The 23,134-nt window shown below is 38.3% G+C and overlaps 1 protein-coding gene across 3 annotated transcripts in view; it reads right to left on the bottom strand.

Annotated features, from left to right (window-relative positions):
- Positions 1-19,154, bottom strand: part of dclk1a (doublecortin-like kinase 1a) — a 62,284-nt gene extending 43,130 nt beyond the window's left edge. Inside the window, exons 1-3 of one of the 3 annotated variants that reach the window (XM_027139180.2) lie at positions 18,982-19,154; positions 18,123-18,502; positions 14,898-15,244 (exon numbers count right to left, since the gene is read on the bottom strand). In XM_027139180.2, the coding sequence (XP_026994981.1) occupies positions 14,898-15,244; positions 18,123-18,480 (705 nt within the window). In that variant the 5' untranslated portion in view covers positions 18,481-18,502; positions 18,982-19,154. Of the gene's footprint in view, positions 1-14,897; positions 15,245-18,122; positions 18,739-18,981 lie in introns of those variants that run through there. The other 2 variants (XM_047805096.1, XM_047805095.1) reach the window with 2 other exon arrangements.
- Positions 19,155-23,134: the final 3,980 nt, after the last annotated feature.

Raw genomic sequence — 23,134 nt, 5'->3', positions numbered from 1 at the left:
AACTAATAAATAAATAAACAAACAAAAACAAACAAACAAATAAAATAAATAAACAATAATAAATAAATAAATAAATAAATAAATAAATAAATAAATAAATAAATAAATAATAATAATAATACAGAAATACTGCCTTAAAAGTCATGCAACTTAACTTCAGAACTAAAAGATTCTAAATCTACAGCTCAGGCATAACATAAGCCTTTACTGTTTTCTTGGAATGCTTTGTGGTATTTGAAAGGCAAAAATCATGGACAGGAACTTGGACCTAGAGGCCATGTGTCATGACGCGGGGGTATGGAAGCGGACCCAAACGCAGGACAGCCAAATCAACAGAGTTTAATAACAAAAGAACATGAAACAACACACGGACCAGAGACAGGACAAAGACAACAATAGATTCCGCGATGCACAAGGCAACGCGGCACAGTTAAATACACAGGGTGATCACAATAGGAAACAGGTGTATAGACAGGGAGGAGCAGACGAAGGCGGGGCAGGGAGACAGGGAGGAGCAGGCGAAGGCGGGGCAGGGAGACAGGGAGGAGCAGGCGAAGGCGGGGCAGGGAGACAGGGAGGAGCAGGCGAAGGCGGGGCAGGGAGACAGGGAGGAGCAGGCGAAGGCGGGGCAGGGAGACAGGGAGGAGCAGGCGAAGGCGGGGCAGACACATGACGAGGAACATAAACAAACAACTGCACGCGGCCAAAGTCTGGGCTGAGTCATGACACCATGCATGGTTTCACACCGAGTGCTTTAAGCATATATAAACATGTACGACGTGCTGTTGCGGTACTGTAGGCCAGCTATGATTTTCTGGCGTTTCTCCTGTTTGTTTATTTTCTTTGCTCATTGCCATTGTTATCTCGCCATTCCATCGCGCCCTCAGGTCAAAAGAGCGCTAACTCTTCTTCTGCTTTGACGCATTCTCACACGCACGCAAGCTTTAAAATGAATTAAAAGAGGCTTTAAATTATATTTAAAAGATACATTTTCGGTGGCTTAGTGGGTAGCACGTTCGCCACACACCTCCAGGGTCGGGGTTCGATTCCCGCCCTGTGTCTTCGGAGTTTGCATGTTCTCCCCATGCCTCGGGGGTTTCCTCCGGGTACGCCGGTTTCCTCCCCCAGTCCAAGGTAGAAAATGCGTGAGAGAGATACATTTTTGTAATCTAGTTCCTCGAGGAATGGTTTCCGCCCTAACTGAGATACATCTGTAATATAATAAACAAACCTGAAACAGTACAGTAACATTGTTTGAAATATAAAACCTGCAGAAATATGAAAAGTAGTTGACTTATCCTCTTTTATTTAATTTAATTTCCTCACTCGCTGCGGCGCTCATTTTCTGCTTATCAGTCGCCAGTTAGTGAAGCACGAGACAACAATATGGCGCAACCAAACATGATACTGTTACATTGGCTGTTAGCATGTCACTCCCTACGTTGCTAGGTTACGAGAGAGATTGCCTTTGTTAATGCAACCAAACTTCCTTCGCAACCTCTGTTTTCTTCCGACGAAGGATAAAAAATATTTGCTCCGTTTTATCGAGCACATTTTATATCGCTATCGTTCACGTGTCTATCTATTTTATCGCCCAGCCCTAGCTTCTAATGCCTAATGCCAATCTGGCAGATGCCTATATTTCCTCAATTTGCCCTCTCTAATCAGAAGAGTGCCCCAATAGGGCCCCAAGTAAAAGATGACACAGAACCCTGGACAACAGCTGTATGTACAAAGAAGAAGAAGAAAAAAGGAAGAAAGAAGAAGGAAGAAGAAGAAGAAGAGTACCCCAGATGATGTGTTTGGTAGTGAAATATGGGACTAGAAAATAAAACATGTAAAAGGCAATACATTCATAGAAAAGGAACTGCACACTATTACATGTCCACTAATAAATGAAATGCAGAGACACATCCTGTAACATCACTACTATCTTTACCCACTAACACACGTCTGGTAAACCCTAATCAGACTAGAAGATAAGTTGCATAACATCTCAATTAAATAAGCATCTGTGTGCCAGCTTCAGGAGAGGCATACGTTTGTTTTTCATCATTACACTTATGTTACTGCAGTGAATTAGAAGGACTGGCCCATGGAGACAAAAAAAGCTCATGACGCTCTACTGGTCTCACTCGCCGTCTTCTCTTCCTCTCTCTTCACTTTTTCTTTGCATGCTACCTTACCTCACTTATTCTCTCAGTTGTTCTGTGTTAATATTTGATGTAGTACCTAATTAGAAATAATTATGAGAAGAACCATATGTTACACAACATCCAGAGACATCAGCATGGCCTATTTATGTAATCCAGACAATACAAGACTGAAATTATTGAAAAAAAAAAGCTTGTGAGAAAAAGCCATGCATGCTTATCTGCATTCTAGAGATGTTGTTCTGTGTGTGTGTGTGTGTGTGTGTGTGTGTGTGTGTGTGTGTGTGTGTGTGTGTGTGTGTGTGTGTGTGTGTGTGTGTGTGTGCTCCAGCTCTAACCTCTCCCCAGCATCATCACTATGAATGCCTTGAGAAATTTTTCTAGTGTTTCCAAGTTCATAGTTCCCAAGTTCTATTTAGCAATTTGATGAAACTGTTTCAAAAGTTCATCAGAGGTCATTAACATACAATCTCTAGTACAATTCAAACAATTTAACATTTTAAACTCAATTCTGTGTGTGCTGAACCCTGACCAGAGTAATAAAATGAGCAAAACTGAGCCAATAATACACACATAATGTTGCACCCACACATCACACAATCCCCTCCCTGCTTTCCAAATAAATATATATCATTAGTTTTAAATCGTCAAAAAAAATTTTCATTCATTCGTCATTATTCTATCATCTCATCCCGTCTCCAAATTTACATCAAACAAAGGAATTGGGAATTTGTTTGTTTGACTTTAATTAGATGGATATCCTAATTTTGATAATTGCTGATTATTTACACTGTTTCTCAGTAAGTTGACTTACTAGGAGTTTGCATCTCAGAGAACAATGCAGACAACTCACTATAGAGAATGTTAGAGAGAAATACACTTGCAACCGAGCCCTCACACGCCAGCAGTGACTCAGCAAAACAGCAGCAGCAGGTTGCTCATGACCTGCTTAGAATCAGACGGCCGTCTGTAGTCAGACAACATGCTCGCTCAGTGCGCTAGACTGCATTTTAAAACATTATACAAGACTAACCTAATTCGAATCTTTCAGCTGATGTCAAAATGTTTCACTGCTGCAAAACCACTGAATGACTGACTGAGATGTTTGTCATCCTCTGATTATAAACCAGGAACTACTTAAACATCAAACTAATCCATCTAACCCACATTAGCATATATAACCTTTACACAGACAATCACTTCAATCCATTTGTATGTACTGTAAAATGGAAAGCCTAATTATAATGGAAGTCTAAGGATAACACAATAAATATGAAGGAGCATAATTCACAAAAATATTATTGTCTTGTGTAAATTGCAGATCTTAGTGTGAAAATGTCGAGCCCCGGGTGGTCGAGTGGTTTGGATCCTGCACTCTCATTCCCGGGCAGGAAGCTAACCCAGGAACTTGAAGTGTTAACTCTCACTGCCCATCCCAAGCCCTATGTTTAACATGTGCTGAAAGAGTTTGGTCCTGTTGTGCTTTATTTAATACAACCTTTTTCTTGAGCTATTACTGTGTCTGAATGTCAGTATGCAACATTTTAGAAATACACCCTCACAGTTCTGAATACAGCCTTTAATATTTAAAATGTACTATTTAAGAGAAGGAACTACATTTAAGAATTTTTACAGCATAGACACATAGACGCAGTTAACAGTTGTAATTTTCCATTCTTTTCTCAGTACAGGGAAATTTGTAGAAAATCTTTTCTGTGGTAATCGTAGATTTGTTACAGATGATGCAGAAAGAGAAACTCAGGTATGCCATTAACATGTGCTTAAAAGCTTTTTTATAATTTTAATCTCAGGAATTAAAACCCCAGGATATAAGCTGCTAGGATCTCTGCTTAGAAAAAAGACCCAAGATAAATGAGCTGCCATGACTGACTCTCTGACACGAAGAAGGGGTTAGTGAGAGCTTCTCCAGAGCTCTACTTAAAAGAGAGATAATGGAGGTTGGAGGCTGATGGAGAAGAGATTGCCACAGCAGGGCCAAGGTGTGTTTAATGTTGGGGACGATGTGTTTGCTTAAGCAACAGTCTGTGTCCTGATCAACATGACAGACTAATTTGATTACAATACAAGTCAGAGGAGCAGTGTTATAGTACTCAAGACTCGGACTCGGTCTTGGACTCGGTCTCGAGACCATATTTTAATGGTCTTGGTCTTGTCATGGACTCGGAAACATTTTGACTCGGTCTCGACTCGTACTCGAATACATTTGGAATCGGACTTATTCTCGAGTTCACACGAGTCCCTATTAAAATATATATTACTGTTTCTTTAAACTGATGTAAGATTGACACGAACAGTGATTGGTGATTTTTTTTGCGCGCATCAGACTGGCGCGAGGTCGGACGGTCAGACAACCTGAGGAGGTCAGACCAGAGGAGGTCATTTGCAGTCACTGGCTGCAATCTAATTGCTTATAAAATGTTTTTTAAAATGTCTGCACCAGTGGAGAGAATTTTTAGTCGGGGTGGATTAAGCATGAGGCCACATCGTGCTTGTCTGGGTAACAGGATGGTGTCCTCACTTATGTATTTGAAAAGCAATTATACCCATCTGTAATCTTCAAAACTTTTAGAAATGCACATAATTCAAGGCAAATTCAGTAGTTAACCTTGAAAGTTAAAAGTTGTTATATTTTATTTTAACATATGGTACAGTAATGTTATGTGTACAAGAATTGTCATGTAGGCTAGTAAAGTGGTACAGTTATCTCATGTACTGGTAGTACTGGCTGTAATTATTTGTAATAAAATTGTCTTTATACGTCATGTGGCAATTGTTTCCTTTTTGCCCTTAATTTACATAATTTTTTTAACCAATGTGAGTAATATACAGTATTAATGGTATATGGGCTTTTCTGATTGAGCTTGTTCCTCATTTTTATTGCTTCCATCAAAAATGTAACATACTTTATGCTTGATGGTTACTTTTAAGTCTTTTCTCAGACCCAACTTTATGTGGACTCGGACTCGACCTTCTCTGGTCTCTGTCTTGACTCGGACTTAATCCTATCTGGACTCGGTCTTGACTTGGACTCAACCCTCTCTGGACTCGGTCTTGACTCGGACTAGAATGAGCTGGTCTCGAATACAACACTGCAGAGGAGGCCATCAATCAGCATTTGGTGTGTTTGTGTGTGTGTCAAATCCATTTTCCTGTACGTAAACAGAGGCTTAGGGGATAAGAATAGATGAGCCATAGCTATGGTTTAAGCCTCTTGCCCCATTTCTATCTCACCCCAGGTTGACACAGCTCTCTGCAGCCACACATACACTAATGCCCCTAGTGATATTATCAAGGCTCTGTTCCTAAGCAACTGGATCACGCTGTCACAGAGCTGGTAGGAGGTAGAGTATCAATTTCAGAGATCATAAGGGAACAGTATAGAGTGCTAAAATTAGCTTTTGAAAAAACTTCCGTTAGAACAGCATCACCATGAGCAGACAGATTGTTGCTTGTTATCAGCCTGTCTCACAGATGAGCCTTGAGGTTTAGGAAAAATGTGTGTCCACTAGGTCAGGTGCTTGATATGTGTCAGTAGTGTTATTGCAAGGGGGTGAGAGAGAGAGAGTGAGAGAGAGAGATTCATCACTTGTGGTGTAGCTGTTCCAGTAGAATGCATTATTGGGCTTTAACGTGGCTTAACCCGACCTGACACATTTTCATTATTCATTTGAGCTCTGTGCTCTTTCTGTCCCTGTCTGGAACAGGAGAGGGGTCACTGAATCCATCTGCTCACTCCGCTCAGACACCACTTTGCTACTCAACAAGCTTAACAACGTCACAACACATCACATCCCAGATTTAGTCCAAAACTACACACAATTCTGAAAATAGCGTGTGTGAAGAACAATGTGGATAAAACAATTTCTGACTGAAAAATATCCAAATTGAAAACATCCAAAATTTTAGATCTTTGATGGTAAAATCATTTCATCATGCTTACTTATGCCTCACCTGACATCATCACTTGATCTCTCGTGTCTGAATGGACACAAATCCCCACAGCCAACCTCCAAAATCTATTGAAAAGCCTTCCCAGAAGAGTTGACCTTATAACAGCAAAGGAGTGATTATGTCTATAATGTTTAACAATACATGGCAATATTAGATATTAAAATATGTCCATCAGCATCCTAACCCAGACTAACTAAACTAATTTTAGTCAAATAATCATTCAAATGCAAGGAGAATAAAAGCAAAAACGTTTACAAGCAAACAGAATAAATTGCCACTCCATTTAAAAAAAAGGTCGATTCAACAGCAGAAGTGAGTCCATACAGATTAGTAAGATGGCAAATAAACATTCTTTATAAATGTGAACATGTTTAGGTCTACAGTTAAGCAAAAAAAAAATATAAGAAAGAAAGAAAATCCTATTATTCTGATACTGACTTTAACACGATGTTAAAGATGCTAGAGTTTATAATAAAATAGAGTAAATTGTATGCATGATGAATGTCCTGTTCCTGTTATGTCTTTTAAAAACCACCCCCTTTTAAAATGTAGAGCTATAGACCAATACAGATACAATAAAACAAATTATCATGATGATTTAATAACCCGGAGTCCATAAAATCACATTAGCAGATTTTACACAAAAGAATTCTAGTGCAGAAAAATCTCTTTTACTGTCACTACACTGTATGTTACAAATAAAATTCTATTTCCTCCTGAAATGGTTCACAATGAGACAGGAATAAACATACAGCCTTTATCTACTCAATGCATACCTTATTATGCAGGTTAATGACGTGGCATCTCAAGAGACTGAGATCTACTGCAAGACCCAGAAACCCAGTTCTGCCTCTGATTGACAGGATCTGTGGCTGATATATTCTGTCACCCCACACAATGTTAGACATGATGTGCATCAGAAATAAAATTTCAAATTCAAAAATACTCTGTGGACAAAAGCATGAATTGTGTTCCTGGTGATAGCAAATAGCTTTGTGTTCATTCCATTTGTGTAAACCTTCAAATATAAAACATACATTCATTCATTCATTCATTCATTCATTCATTCATTCATTTTCTACCACTTATCCGAACTTCTCGGGTCATGTGGAGCCTGTGCCTATCTCAGGCGTCATCGGGCATCAAGGCAGGATACACCCTGGACGGAGTGCCAACCCATCGCAGGGCACACACACGCTCACATTCACTCACTCACTACGGACAATTTTCCAGAGATGCCAATCAACCTACCATGCATGTCTTTGGACCGGGGGAGGAAACCCGGAGTACCCGGAGGAAACCCCCAAGGCACGGGGAGAACATGCAAACTCCACACACAAGTCGGAGGTGGGAATCAAACCCCCAACCCTGGAGGTGTGAGGCAAACGTGCTAACCACTAAGCCACCGTGCCCCCTAAACATGAAACAGTCAAGTATAAGAAAAATAACTAGAATGAGAGAGAAACGAGGTGTGTATTTCAACAGGAATGATGACTTACAATCTTACAGTCTATCCCTCAGCTTCCTATTGCTGATAGATTTCAGTGTTTGTCACTGTTTGTTTGGATTTCAGGGTTTGTCTCAAACACCTAAAGATTTTCCTGAAAAAAATATTGATTAGATATGATGAGATCTCTCTCTGATTAGATAGATAGATAGATAGATAGATAGATAGATAGATAGATAGATAGATAGATAGATAGATAGATAGATAGATAGATAGATAGATAGATAGATAGATAGATAGATAGACAGACAGACAGACAGACAGACAGACAGACAGATACCTATCTGTACCCCTGTGTATGCATACAAATACCCAGTCAGCCGATCATGTGCTTAAAGCATAATCTTAGATGGATTTATTCTAAAAGTGGGCTGCAAATGAACCAAAAGCTATACGTTTATTTATGTAATCCATCCTACAATCAGAATGTCTTTAAATAAATATATTCAATATAAAAATATTCAACATTTAGTTCCAGATTTAAACCCTTTCCATTGATATAGCCTCCACTCTTCGGGGAAGACTTTCTAATAGATTTAGGAGTGTGGCTTTTGGAGGTTTGTTCATTCAGCCACTAGAGCATTGAGCTTGAATGTTATGCCAGTCATATTTGAATTGTGTTTACTACTTTAAATTTTGAAACTAGAGGAAACAAAAAAAAAATCACACCTCTGATAATATTGGAAGGTAAAGACAAATTCTATAGTTTGTGCTATACAATGAAGACATTTGGGTTTAAGATCAAAAGATAAATATGAGAAAGATCAGAATTTCAGCTTCCAGGCAAAAACTATCCAAGCCATTACACAAATTTAGAATGCCATAAAACACTTGTTACTGAAAAAGAGACATGGAATTATCAGACAACAAAAAACAAAACAGAAACATTGTGAGAGCTGTATAACCTACTTATTAAACAGGTCATCCAACATAAAGTTATTTGTATTTGTAAAGTTTAAGTGTATTCAACAATTTGAACATCTTGACTTTAAGAATAAAATAAAGAAAGAAAGATTATTATTATTATATTATAATATTGGCGGTAAGGAATAATCTTATTACCATAGCCCCTTTTTATCATACATGGCGGATAATCATCTCTGACTTTTAAACATCTGACGATCCTTCTGTTAATGCATGTACAATTCAGTGAAGAAGGTAAAGGGTCTTTTACTACATATGCAATTTATTTGTCTAGATTTAACATGTACTGTGTTCTTAAGTTCGTACTTGATTTGGGTGAGGGATGAGAAGTGCAGATTATGATTCCTCCTTATTTACCCAGGCACAGTTACTTAAGCATTATCATTTACCACATTGTCATTTTTCAATGGTTAGCACTTTCTCTTCTCTCTATGACTCCTTTGCACATACATTTGCACACAGGATTCATTTAACAGCTCATTTGATGACCACTAAAATATGCCAATAATAGAATTTATGTACATATAGCACAAATGTCTTCACCTCATTATTGTTCACTAAACTAAGGCCCATGGAGTAGATGCTAGAACAACATAATTGCCTTTTTTGGTAGAACAGAATAGTAGCCCTTATTTTGTCATATATACATTAAAGCATTGTGAAATTCTTTCTTTGCATATCCCAACTTTGGAACCGATAATGTCTTTGATGTAGTTACTAGAAGATGTAGTTACTAGATGATGTAGTTACTAGAGATGAGGATAATTCTACAGCTGCAGAGCCTGTGCATAAGGATTGTACACAATCTGAGATTGAAAATCTACTGAATGTTGATGACAGTCAGTATGAACCCAGTTAATTAGAAGCAAATCTGCCATGCAGTTTAGTCTCCGTGTTTATGAATATGTCGGCTATACTTCTTGTGTCATACCTAGTTGCTCAGGAGATGCACAGTAGGATATTTGTGTCAGGTGATTTCTTTGTCAAACCCTCAGCTGAAAGAGGCAATAAATAGCATATTATAGAGACAGTGTGACACTACGAGTGAAGCTCCTCTCAATAAAGTTGTTAGTGTTGTTTGATGTTAACTATATTGATATACTTGAAAGAATTCAAGAAGTACATTCCCCACAATCCAGTCAATACCCAAATGGACAGGATGGTTTGTATTTTCAAAAAGATGAGCTGTTGTCAGCATCAGGGGAGTCATTCAGCACTGCTGATGTGCAAATCCATAATGTTCTTTGAGGAAAACAAACTCTGGTCAATTTTATTGGATACTTGCTGATCTACCTAGCAACAAGATGGTGCTGCAGCAGATAATCATGCGGCTCATGGATTGACAGGCTTTGTACAGTCGTTTCGAGACTGTATCTTTATACAGTATCTATTTTATCTATTCCAGCACTTGAGCCTCTAGAACATCTGGGTTTATGTACTCAGAAAATGACTCATCTGAATCATGTCATACTTTTTAATTTTACATCATTTTAATATGACAAAGCTGCATTACTTGGACAGTTTCCAACTTTAAAAAAATGTGCTAAAGAGACTTGCAGACAGACCCCAGTTTGTGATAGCTTACCATTTTAACTGTTCCAGCATGCTTCAAACCCTCATGCTTCATTTGCAGGCATGAGCACAAACAGTAAAGCAACACATTGAACAGAAGATTCATAGTAACATAATCTAGAATCACCATCGATGAGACATACAGTTGCATCTCAATAAATTAGAATGTCGCGAAAAAGTTCATTCACTCGTGTATTATATAGATTCAGTACACACAAATTGTAGTGTTAAGTCTTTAGTTCTTTTAATTGCGATGATTTTGGCTCACATTTAACAAAAACCCACCAATTCACTATCTCAAAAAATTAAGGCTGCAGTTCTCTCGGTTGGTTGTGCATATTTTTCTTCCACACTTTTTCCTTCCACTAAACTTTCTGTTTTTTTGCTTGGATACAACACAATGTGAACAGCCAGCTTCTTTGGCAATGAATGTTTGTGGCTTACCTTCCTTGTCTTCTGGAAACTGTCAGATCAGCTGTTTTCCCCATGATTGTGTAGCCTAGTCAACCAAATTGAGAGACCATGTAATGGCTCAGGAAACCTTTGCAGGTGTTTTGAGTTGATTTGCTGATTGGCATGTCACCTCAAATTTTTAGAGCTTGGTGGGTTTTTGTCAAATGTACTGTAAGCCAAAATCATAACAATTAAAAGAACCAAAGACTTAAACTGTGTGTACTGAATTTATATAATACACAACTTTCTAAATTATTTAGATGCACCTACGTACTAGGAATTTTTTCTTGCTTGTGTGGATTCAGAAGCCAATCCTGAGTCAATCCTCCCATGTGTTCCTCCTTTCAGGGAGCACAAGTCCCATTATGTTGAACAACCCAAGGTCTTTAATCAGTCTATAGGCAACATATATATTTAAAACAACAGAAGATTTGAATGGTATATTTCATTTTTCTGCCTGTTGCATAGAATATCATCTCCTGATGAAACCAACATGATTCCTACAATAAGGTACAGATTTCTAAATTATCTGCAAAACCATTTCCAGTATATCTTGTGGGAAACAATGTGGTGTTTGTTAACCAGATCATTTACCTCGCTGTCTTGGTCTCCTATATAGAAGGGTGCCTGAAACTTTTACTGACGGTTTATGTTGCCACTGACATACTGTAGCTTACAAGATGACCTTTACTACACACCCAAGAACAGTAGAAGAGTTCATTACAGTAATTAGACAGAAATTAAAACCTTTTCTTCATTTGCAAAATTCTACAGGATTACAAATATTAGCTTAAAGAACAGTTCTCTCTTCTATGCAATGGTGGAGAAATATATTGAAATCTGCTCACACTGGCAACACAGCAGAAGTGTTGATATCATTACATCTTAACTATCTAAAAGAGCTGACACACATCTTTACTTACACTTGGATGACTTAAATGCTACTATCATCATATCGCTGAGTCTAGAAAATTATCTAGTGATTAAGGTGTAAGAAATTTTCTGCATCTCTGAATGCACACTGTACTCCGATTTCTGTAGCCAGAATCGAAAGTATAAAATCTGATTTCACAAAGAGCCGCAAAACGTCTGGAAAAAAATAACTTCTGCCAAAGTGACAGAAAGCACAAAGTGTGAAGGACAAAATGATCCAAAACATACAAGCTCATCAGTCAAGCTGATGATGTAACTCATGATAGTATTAGCAGATTGATTTCAGAAATCTATAATAAAGTTTACAGACAAATGCATCCAATCTAATTATGATGAACTTCATTGTGCAGCTAGACATTGATCCAAAACACATTGCCAACACAGCAAAGGACACATGGAAGGTTTTATACTGTTTTAGTAAATCACTAACATATTTAAGATTTTTAATGTGCGCAAACATTCCTGACCTTTTTAATAGCTGATTAAAAAAAACAAAAATTTAACTAAACGTTAATGCTAACTGGGAGTGACAACTGACTCGTTAACCAGCTTCAGGTATTTTCTTCATTGGTTAAAATTCACTGGACACTTTTAGGCACACTAAAATAATGCAGGGTAGCGCCTCCCTTTGCTCTCTTCATCCAGGCATGGATTCTTCATGATGTTGGAAACATTCCTTTCAGATTCTGGTTCATGTTGACATGATTACTTCACACAATTCCTGTGAATGTTTCAGGTGCATGTTAATGCTGCGAAACTACCATTCTACCACATCCTAAAGTGTTCGATTAAGACTCAGATCTGGTGACTGGTAAGGTTACCGAAGTTGTTTGTGACATGGTGCATTATCATGATGGAAGCAACCATTAGAAGATCATAATTTGTGGTCATGAAGGGATACAAATGGTTACCAACAAGACAAAATTGACTGACATACAAGCGATGGGTGATTGGTATTAATTGGTGCCAAAAAAGATTCCTTACATCATTAAACCACCTCCACCAGCATGGGCTGTTGGGTTGATAGGTTAGGTTCATGTATTTATACATTGGCCATCAAATTCTGACCCTATCATCTGTGAGCAGGAATAAAAATTCATCATCAGACTAGGCTATGTTTTTCCATGTTTTTAACAGTCCAGTTTTGGTGAGCCTGTTCCCAGTGTAGCCTTAGCATTCTTGTTCTTGGCTGAAAGGAGTGGAACCGGATGTGGTCCTCTGCTGTTGTTCTGAGATGATTACAATTACAATTGTAGAGTAGTTATTTGAGTTACTCTAGCCTTTCTGTCAGCTTGAACCAGTCTAGGTATTCTCTGTATTATAGAAATCCTTAAAACTCTATTAGAGATCCTGACACCACCAATCATGCTACAATCATAATCAATATTTTTGCTGTTCTGATGACTGATGTAAACATTACCCAAAGCTGCTTTTATGTATTGATTTTATGTAGTGATCCTAATAACGTGCTCAGTGACTGTAAGTCTGGCCACATCCTCTTTGTTTCTCAACTAGCTGATATGTCCATACACTGCCTTCAGTAGATCTTTGTGACAACAACAATGCAACCCAACATTCAAAAGTTAAAAGGCCATGATGCCTGCTTTCAGACCCACGTTTATTTCTAATTACCACTAATTTCAGTGCTCAGCTCCTTCAAATGTAAATCATGTAATGTGGAGTTAAGCGTTAATGAACATGTTCAAGAAAAAATATCAGATTTCAAAAAAGTTTTATTCACTTCAAATGCAGCTGATTATGTTTTAAGACTTAGTTGCTCATATGAATAACAAATGATAGAATTATAACTAAATCATATCAGGAAATTCTTATTCTGATATCGCCAACCACATCTCAAAGTACAAAGATAAAGCACATCTATAAATACTTCTTAAAAAAAGATAGATATTATGTAAATTTTTCATGTTTGCACAGTCCATACCACTGCTTTAAATGTCAGATAATTGTAACAGTCCTCTAGTTTTAGTAATTGTCCAAGATTACCTGTGTATATCCTGCAAGTCAAGTGTTTTTAAGTAATGTTTTTCCTCTCAGACTGAAAAACTGAACAGTTTCACAGATTTTGGCAGGGCATCAATTAGTGGAACGACACCAAAGACAAATCACATCTGTGCACAAACTGATTGGTTTGATGAAATCCAGCCAGATGGTATGAGCTCCCCTCACACATTTACCTGTCTGAACAGATATGCATGCTGAGAGTGAGGGAAAGGAAGCAGAGAGTTAAGAGACAGTGACAGACTGTCAGGTGGAAAAAAACAAAGACTATGTGAGTGTGAAAATGAGTCAGTGTGTGTGGGTTCACAGATGTGTGAAGGTAGAGAGGGGTGGGTGGAATTTAAAGGAGCACAAATATGGAGCTATTTCTGCCTGTTTGGAGTGAGTGGCTGGTGGATTTGAGGGTTGTGTGGGCATAAGCAGAAATTTCCATTCATGTCTTATTCTAGAGAGGCATGGAGGTTAATGGCAGGTTTTTTCTGCAATGTTTCACCCACTTGGCTGGGCTTTTAATATGTTTTTATTCATCTTCAGTTAATGATCTGTCCTTCTCAGTGCTGCAATAGATCCAGAAGAGAGAACACATGCTGGATGAGATGTCCATTGCAGGGCACCAAGCACACGCACACACACACACACACACACACACACACACACACACACACACACACACACACACATTCACACCTAGGGGTAATTTAGTTGAGCCTATCCACCTACTAGCATGTTGTAGAAGGTGGGAGGAAAAAGAGAGAGAACACAAAGGAAACCCACCCAAACACAGGGAGAACAAGCTCCACACACACAGTAACCTGAACTCAATGGATCAAAATGGAAACACTGGAGTCATGCGTCACCATGCTTCCTGCTTTAATACTATTAAACCTTTTAAGTAAGATGTGTTAAATGTTCTGCAAAGCTGCATCACCCAAGACCTCTAGAAATCAGACATCCATGTTCTACATATTTTGATATATATCAGGGACATTACTCATGTACTATATTAAATGATATAGCAATTTAAATACTTTCGGTCTAGGATTCATTTTAGTCTGCCTCTATATATAAGAGAAGGTCATTTTATTATGTAGGACATGAAAAGCTAGACAGCTGCTTGAATTATTGTATTGACTTAGTTAGCCAGACACAATCACTGTCTATTTAGTGATAACTGATGAGTAAATAAATATCCACTGATGTAATTATGTAGAACACATTGATCTTCTTATCTTTCATAAAATTTAAATAAACATTGCCCTGCCACTTTAGATAACATCTCTTGCACACTGTTGCAAAGAATATCCAGGAGAGAGGTATGTTTTGTTAAACGCAAGGCAATTACAGAATGGAGGAACTTGTCATACCTGCTTTCCTTCGACAGTGTAAATCCTCTTGACAATGCCAGAATCAAGCTTGATGGCTTCCGTGATATCAGAAAGGACATGCTCAAAAGAGTGGGCTGTCTTCTTGTTAAGCAGAATCCGAACAGCTTTGCGTGGCTTTACACCACTGCGTACAATAGTGACCAGCTTAGGCCTGATGAAGTCCTTGAGCTCTTTAAATTCATGGGGCCCCGGTTTAGAGCTGGAGAGGGTGGCCAGGCATCTAGTGGATGCTGAAGCTTTCACGTTCATAGACCAGTTGGGGTTGATGTTCTTCACGTAATCAAGCTTCTTGAAAGCTTCAGTGGAGCCACATACATAACTCTCTCCTGAAACCATAAACCATGGAAAATACCAATATGTAATTTCAGGTGACAATGAAGGTGGCAATTATATAAGTTTCAAATAAGGCTTGCAATATCAGAACTAACTGATGTGATTAATATCTCAATATTATCTCAATCTCTATATATCAAATTACATATATTGATTTGTTTTAGGCATTTCACTACTGTTAGAATTAGGTGGAAATGTGTTGGAAGGGTCAAAAACCAGTGTCAGTGATCTCAGTCTAGCAGTTTACAATGTGACATATTCAGATTAGTAGTTTAATTGTTCAGTATAACAAATTGTAGAAAAATCCAAATTGTCCAAATAAAGTGTTGAGCCACCATGACCCACCAAATCATACAATAATAGTACCACTTCAGTGTACTGTACTACTGATTTTAAAACAATAGAGATGAACACTAATCTTTAAATAGATTTCCTCATTTGTTGTTTAATGGTTATGGTCAAGAACATTGTCTAACATGTGGATCTAAACTCTCCCATAAGTGTTTAATTGGGTTGAAATCAGGGGATCTGACCTAAACCGGATCTAATATTATTAACCAGGGTGGCGAGGTTTCACGCACCAACTGTATCTGAAAAATCTGAAACTAGCTAAAATAAATAATAATGATATTGTAAAATGGAGAGACAGTTACATTTTGAGTATATTATAATGATCTGCATGGTCAGCCAGTGTCTCATGGGACTGTTGTGAATGAAGCCACCCAGAGACTGTCATGTATGGGGTCAGAATTGTTTTGTTATTCTGAATAAATATATTATGATCCACAAATAAATATAAACAGTTTCACTCTTTGTAAATCAACAAATGCACAATAAGCAAACCGTAAATATATGTTACAAATTTCACAAAAAGAAATGAAATTCACAAATGAATAAAATGGGATTTGCAAATAAAAAAAATATTTATAAATATATATTTAATTGTATTTATTTGTGAATGGCTTCCTGCTCATTTGTGAGTCGCGTTCTGTGCAATTGTGAATCACTGCACGCATTTGTGGTTTGCGTTCTGTGCATTTGTGGATTTGAAACATTTCTAACGTCAAGACGTGCACAAGAATCCACATATAGGTGGACTCCGCCCACCGTCTACTCCAGCCAATCGGACAACGGTCTCGTGGTGCTGACCAAATTGGCATACATACAAAGATATGAAATTAGACATATTTTTAAAATATAATAACCTATGTTAGAGATTCTTGAGTTTTTCTGAAATTATGAAAACTTAATGCTTTCATAATTGTATTATTAATTGGACGACACGTTGATGTATACATCACAAATAGTGTTGCCAACCACAGCAAAGAAACGGAAGTGATCATTTTGGTTCATTATAGGAAAATAAGAGACAGTAAAAGATTTACTTCTCAAATACCACTACAGAATTGTGATTCCAGAACAAAATCTGTTGTTAAGTGAATGTTGTCGTTTTCATTGATGTCTTATGTCGGGACGATTTTACATTATATTAAACAGTTCGCATATCTTGACACACAGCATATTTATCTTTTCGAAGTATGCTTTTAATATCACACGACGTAAATTATAAAATCACAACCAGTGGTTGGAGGTAGACCGTGCCACGATTGGTCAGCGCCACGAGACCGTTGTCCGATTGGCTGGAGTAGACGGTGGGCGGAGTCCACCTATTTGTGGATTCTTGTGCACGTCTTGACGTTAGAAATGTTTCAAATCCACAAATGCACAGAACGCAAACCACAAATGCGTGCAGTGATTCACAATTGCACAGAACGCGACTCACAAATGAGCAGGAAGCCTTATATATATTTAATTGTATTTATTTGTGAATGGCTTCCTGCTCATTTGTGAGTCGCGTAACATATATTTGTAACATATATTTACGGTTTGCTTATTGTGCATTTGTTGATTTAAAAATATTTGTGAAACTGTTTATATTTATTTGTGGATCATAGTATATTTATTCAGAATAACGTAACAATTCTGACCCCATAATCATGACTTCTTTTGAACCAATGTTGTGTCAGTCAGCTGTATGGTCTGGACTTTATAAGCAATCAGTGCTGATACGTTCTGTGCTGAACGATGAGTTTATGATGACCCATTGGTTCCTCAGGAGCTCTCACTTGCACTATTTTAAAATGTACGAAGATTATTTATTTATTATTTATTTATACATTATTTACATTTACACTATTTACTGTAGAGTGTCACCCAAATGAGGATGAGGTCCTCTTATGAGTCTGGTTCCTCTCAAGGTTTCTTCCTCATGTCATCTCAGGGAGTTTTTCTTTGCCGCCGTCATCTCCGGCTTGCTCATTAGGGATAGGGATAGATATATAGTATTTTATATTTTAAATTAATATTTTTTAATTCATTTTAAACTTTAATTGTATATATTCATTTATTTATTTTTAATCTTATTTTTTATTCTTTTTATCACTATATATTTATTTTTTTTTCTCTCTCTCTCTTCTGTTTCCATACTTCTGTAAAGCTGCTTTAAAACAATGGGAAATGGTTAAAAACGCTCTACAAATAAATTGAATTGAATTGAATATTAGATGTAATTTACTACAACTTATTCTTAAAAGCTCCTGTGGGCTGCTGCTCTTCCTCCTCCCTAAATGTTCATACAGTAAGCATGGGCTTCTACTAGCACTTGTTGTAGTACCATTTCTGACCACTAGTTATAAACAATAACTCCATAAATAACACAGATAGGTGACAAATTAAATAAACAACTACTACTATGTCCGTTTACCTGTTTGTACTCAATTTGGTACCTGATTAACAGACAAAATAATGCGTTATAATGCGTGCGTTATTTTGAGCATTATTTACAGTCAGCCCTGTTTCTCTCCTCCTCACCTTCCAGCAGCTGATCGACGCTGCTGATCTTCCTCGAGCCGTCGATGACGTAGATGACGCGCACACCCTGGGGCAGGTGCACGTTGTCGGTGAGCGCGCGCGTCAGCTCGGCTAGAAGGGCGTCCAGTGTGCGGAAGCGCTCGGAGGAAACGGCGCACACCAGGCCGGGGAAGTAGCGGTCTCCGTTACGGTAGAAGCGAACCTTTTTGGCTCGCTTCTCCGAGCTGAGCGCCTTGAGAGTGCGGGTGCGATACAGGCTGCAGTGCGCGCTGTGGGCGGGGCTCGGAACGCCGTTTGCTCGTGAGCCGCACCGGTCCTTCCTCTCTACTTTATCTCGTGCGTCGAAGTGCTCGTCCATTTCTGCCGGCGAGAGCTGACACCTATACAGCAGACACGAGGAGACCAGAATGACCGAGTATTTAACGGTAACCGAAATCACTCGCGCTTGAGGCGGAAAATAACTTTTTCACACTGTGTTTTCGAGGCAACAGTCGGTCGGCTTAAGGCTTTAAACCTCTTTACACATTTAAATCCTGTAATTGTCCTTAATATAACGTTCAGTTGCGCTACACCTTTTAATAAAATGTCTATCAGACAACTGGTGAAATGTGATTATTTCCTACAGAAGCAGCGCTTTGGTCACAGAACTGAACATTTTGTGTGAACACACACACACACACACACACCACACACCACACACACGCACGCACAAAGACACACAGTGTAACAGTAGCCAGGTAAAAGCTATCGGGGTTTAAACTGAGACCCAGACAGATTAACAGACACAGATCAGCTTGTCCTATAGGATATTTCATTCTGTAGTGTTTTTAGTTTAAATGATAAAAGCATGTTTACTTACTGAAATACACGGGGCAGTAAATACGCAAGTTTCTTCAGAAGAAATTCAGGTCGCAGATGTGAGTCGTGTTCTGTTGGTGCCGATGGCTTTTGTTGTCCTGAGAGCGTGTGGTCCAGTGTACGAGGAGGAGGCTGGTCTCGCTCGCCAGCTGTCTCTCTCTCTCTCTCCCTCTCCCTCTCTCTCTCTCCCTCTCTCCCTCCCCCCTCCTCTCTCTCCTTCGTGACGTGCAGTTCCTCAAAGCAGGGTCCCCCCCGCCTCTATCACAACAGTAAACGTGATCAAATGAACAAAATGAATACATTCACTTCAGTTAAACTCAAATATCAGTATATTCGCTTCTGTATTTTTCCATATCATTCAAATTGGGATTCATGTGATGCTCTGCCTGCTACAGAATAGAACACATCAGTCTACATAAGTACCAAGAGACTACATCCAATTTATGTTCTGATGTAATAATAAACTCTCATATTTTATAATCTAATATTAATTACATTAATAGTAGATTTCACTCCCTTTTTTATTTACTTCTGTCCAGCATTTCATTAGATCTGCCAGAATTTTGTGTTGATAATAGGAATATCGAACCACTGCGAAAAGTCTTCTCTAGCACATCATAAAGACTCTCAATGGGGTTACATTTACATTTACAGCATTTGGCAGACGCATTTATCCAGGTTGACGTACAAGAGTGCTTAATTCTCTATCATTAGATGCATTAACTCTGGTTTACTAGTTACATACTTAAGATACTATGAGTCTAAATCACTGTTAAAAAAAATTTTTATTTTGTATTTTATTTTTTTGTACACATACATGTAAGAAAGTCGTTTGAAAATAGCCAGTGACTGAGCTGTCCAAACCCCTAGGGGAAGTTCATTCCACCACCTCGCTGCCAGAACAGAAAAGAGTCTTGTAGTCCACTAACCTGAGAGATGGTGGGACCAGTCGAGCAGTGCTGGTAGCTCTGAGGGTGCGAGGTGCAGTGCAAGGAGAGTAATGGTGCTAAACCAAGACCAACTGAAGCAACACCAGATCATAACACTTCATCTCATTTGCAGCAGGTTATAACAGCAAATGGGTGTTAAGTAATGCTTGCCATGAAGCGGTGAAAGCACCCTTTGCCTGCAAAACAGCATCAATCTTTCTTGTCTTCTGGACTACATTTTGAAGGACCATGGCAGGTACATTGTTCCAAACATCTTGGAGAACTACAAACAGATCCTAGGCTGCCTAAAATCTGTCTCTTCTTGTAATCCCAGACAGACTCAATGATGTAAAAATCAGGGATCTGTGGGGGCAAAACCAACACTTACGGGTCTACTTTTTCTTCTCTAAACTCTAAACCCATTAATCCTGACCAAATCTCTATTCTATTTGACATTCATTGACTCCAGACCTTAGGTAAACAACCTGCCTCCTGCCACAGCAAAATATTTCAAATTTAATTTTGACTTATTTGTCCAGAGCACCTGCTTCCATTTCTCTCCAACCCAGTTTTCATGCATAGTTGAGTCACTTAGCTTTGTTTTCATGTTGGAAGTATGGCTTTCTGGCCTCAATACTTCCATAAAGACCACTTCTGGCCACCACTTCTAAACACTTCCCTGGACAGTAGATTGGTGTACGTGGGTCCCACTGGTTTCTACCAGTTCTTTGCTGGTGGAATTGCTGGCTGGTCTACTTCCGATTTCGAAGTTAAGCAAGCATGATGTGTACTTCATCTGCTGCATTAAGATTCCTTGACCTACCACTGCATATACAGTCCTCAGCATTGCCTGTTTCTTTTTGCCCCTTCAAAATAACTTGAATAGCACAACATACTAACTAGTCTACTTTGAAATCTTTGTCTAAATCTAACCTACTCTACTTTGAAATGCCCGGGAGAGACTTTGCTTATGCAGGATAACTTCCTTGTTTCTTGGTGCTGTGTTTTCAGTTTTGCCATTGTGTATGACCTGTGACTTGAAACTGGCTTCCACAATCTCATCTTAGAAGTAAAGTTTATCTTAAGTTAATTATTGTGTTCAAACTGTACATAAGAAATTGATGATGATTATCAACAAGATGGAGGTGCGGCAGTAGCACACAGCAGCCACTCTGGATATTATAATATGCATACTGTATATTATAATATCCAGAGTGGCTGCTGTGTGCTACTGCCGCACCTTTTTGTCTTGTAGTGATTAATATTGTTGGTTTGCAATGTCTTTTTCTCACACTGTTGGTTGCACTTTATTTGGCTAGGACATAACTTGCTCCAGCTCTGTGTTGTTTTATGTAGCTTTATGTGGTTTTTATGTAGTACCATGGTCCTGGAGAAACATTTAATTTCACCGTGTACTGCATCAGTTATATATGGTTGAATTGACAATAAAAGCTTCTTGACTTGACCAACAATTAATATATATATTTTTGAAAGTGTTCGCATTTCTAGCATTTCTAGCATTTCTTCACACCTGCCTAAAACCTTTTATATATGGATCAGAAATGACATACCATATAAAGATGATGTTCTTTCAGCTCACCACAGCAGATCATCTGATCTGAGAGAAAATGAGAATCACTCTATGTTAATGACAGAAATTGTTGATTAATAATGCAGGAAATAAAAATGTGGATTCTCATACTAAAAGTTACAAAACCTAAAGTTCCAGAATCCATCAAACTTCTTTTCTTCTTTTTTTGAATACATTATGATCTAAGGCACATTCTTTTTGCAGGAAGGACTTTGTTAGCAGACTGTAACATTTAACTGTTACCAAAGAGGAGAAAATAATTCTCAGCCCCTTTAATTTACTTAATCTAAAAAATATGTCGGTTACCAAAGTAATATTTTAGCAAACCTTGGTAATAGCAAATTGAACTAGAATGGTACATTTCCTGATGAAAATGTGAATGGTGCTTGCAAGTGGCAAGTTCACCTCATCGTGCTGAGTGATGTGACGTGACCAAAACACGCTTGAGGCAGTTCCCCTCATCAGGCTGAGTGTTTTGATATATGACACGTCCATGTTGTGCAAAATTTATTTCGCTTGTTTGGGGGGCGGGGCTACACGTGACGTCACATGAATACCCGGTGGGGTGGCAATACTTTTGGACAAAAGTGACTACTAAGCGTTTTGATGTCAAAACTGCAGTCATTATGGAATTCTACTTACTATTATACTGCATAGAACATTTTTTTGTGGGCAGGGCTACACATGACGTCACGTGAATACCCGGTGGGGTGCCAATACTTTTGGACAAAAGTGCACTGACTGGAGGCCAATAATTGTGTAATCATTGGATTGATAGTGTGGAGTTGATAGTTACATGTACTGAGAGTGTCCTTTACATCTACAGAGAGAACAAACAAGTTTTAAGAATTCCCCATTCAAGTCTATGGGGAAAAAAACCCTGAAATGACCTTGTGAGAGGGTGTGGTGAACATGTACAAAGGCTGCAGGGTGTTCATAGTACTGGAGTTTGTCAGTGAGACCAGCTGCCAAACATCAGGGTGTTTCAGATATCTTTAGTGGACAGCCATTCTTAGTTGGCCAGTTCATAATATTGTGTCTCTCATCTTCCTAATGGGGTGTGTGGGATATGTGCATGGCAGGAAGTCCACGTTTGTGTGGAGTTTTCACTTTTATAAACAAATATTTTATGTTTATGATATGTGGTTATTTGAATTTGTTATTTGAATTTTGTGTATATTCGGGCTGTTCTGAAGTGATTCTACAGTGTACTCCATCATAGCTTTGTGCTCAGCCATGGAGAGTGGATATATGTAATTACGTGGGGGCTTGGTTCCTACAAAGTCAAGAGTCAAGTCACGAAGCATTTATTGTCATTTCAACCATATATAGCTGACGCAGTACACAGTGAAATGAAAAGAAATTTTTTCCAGGACCATGGTGCTACATAAAACGACACAAAGTTACATAAAAACAATACAGAGCTAAGGACTTAAGTTCTTGCCACATAAAGTGCCACGTGTGAGACAAAGACAGTGCAAACAGACAATATAAAACACTACAAACAAAATACACAAAGAACACAAATAGTGCTGACCAGTATGCATATTGTATTATAAAGTACATTGTGAAACAATTGTAAACATTCAAATTTATGTAGTAGCAGCAGTTAAATGAGGTTTTAAAATTTAATG

Source organism: Tachysurus fulvidraco, chromosome 20 (genome assembly GCF_022655615.1).
Source record: "Tachysurus fulvidraco isolate hzauxx_2018 chromosome 20, HZAU_PFXX_2.0, whole genome shotgun sequence".
NCBI classification, from domain to species: domain Eukaryota; kingdom Metazoa; phylum Chordata; class Actinopteri; order Siluriformes; family Bagridae; genus Tachysurus; species Tachysurus fulvidraco.
Note: the sequence above shows the minus strand (reverse complement) of the source record. Positions and strands in the feature narration are given on the sequence as shown.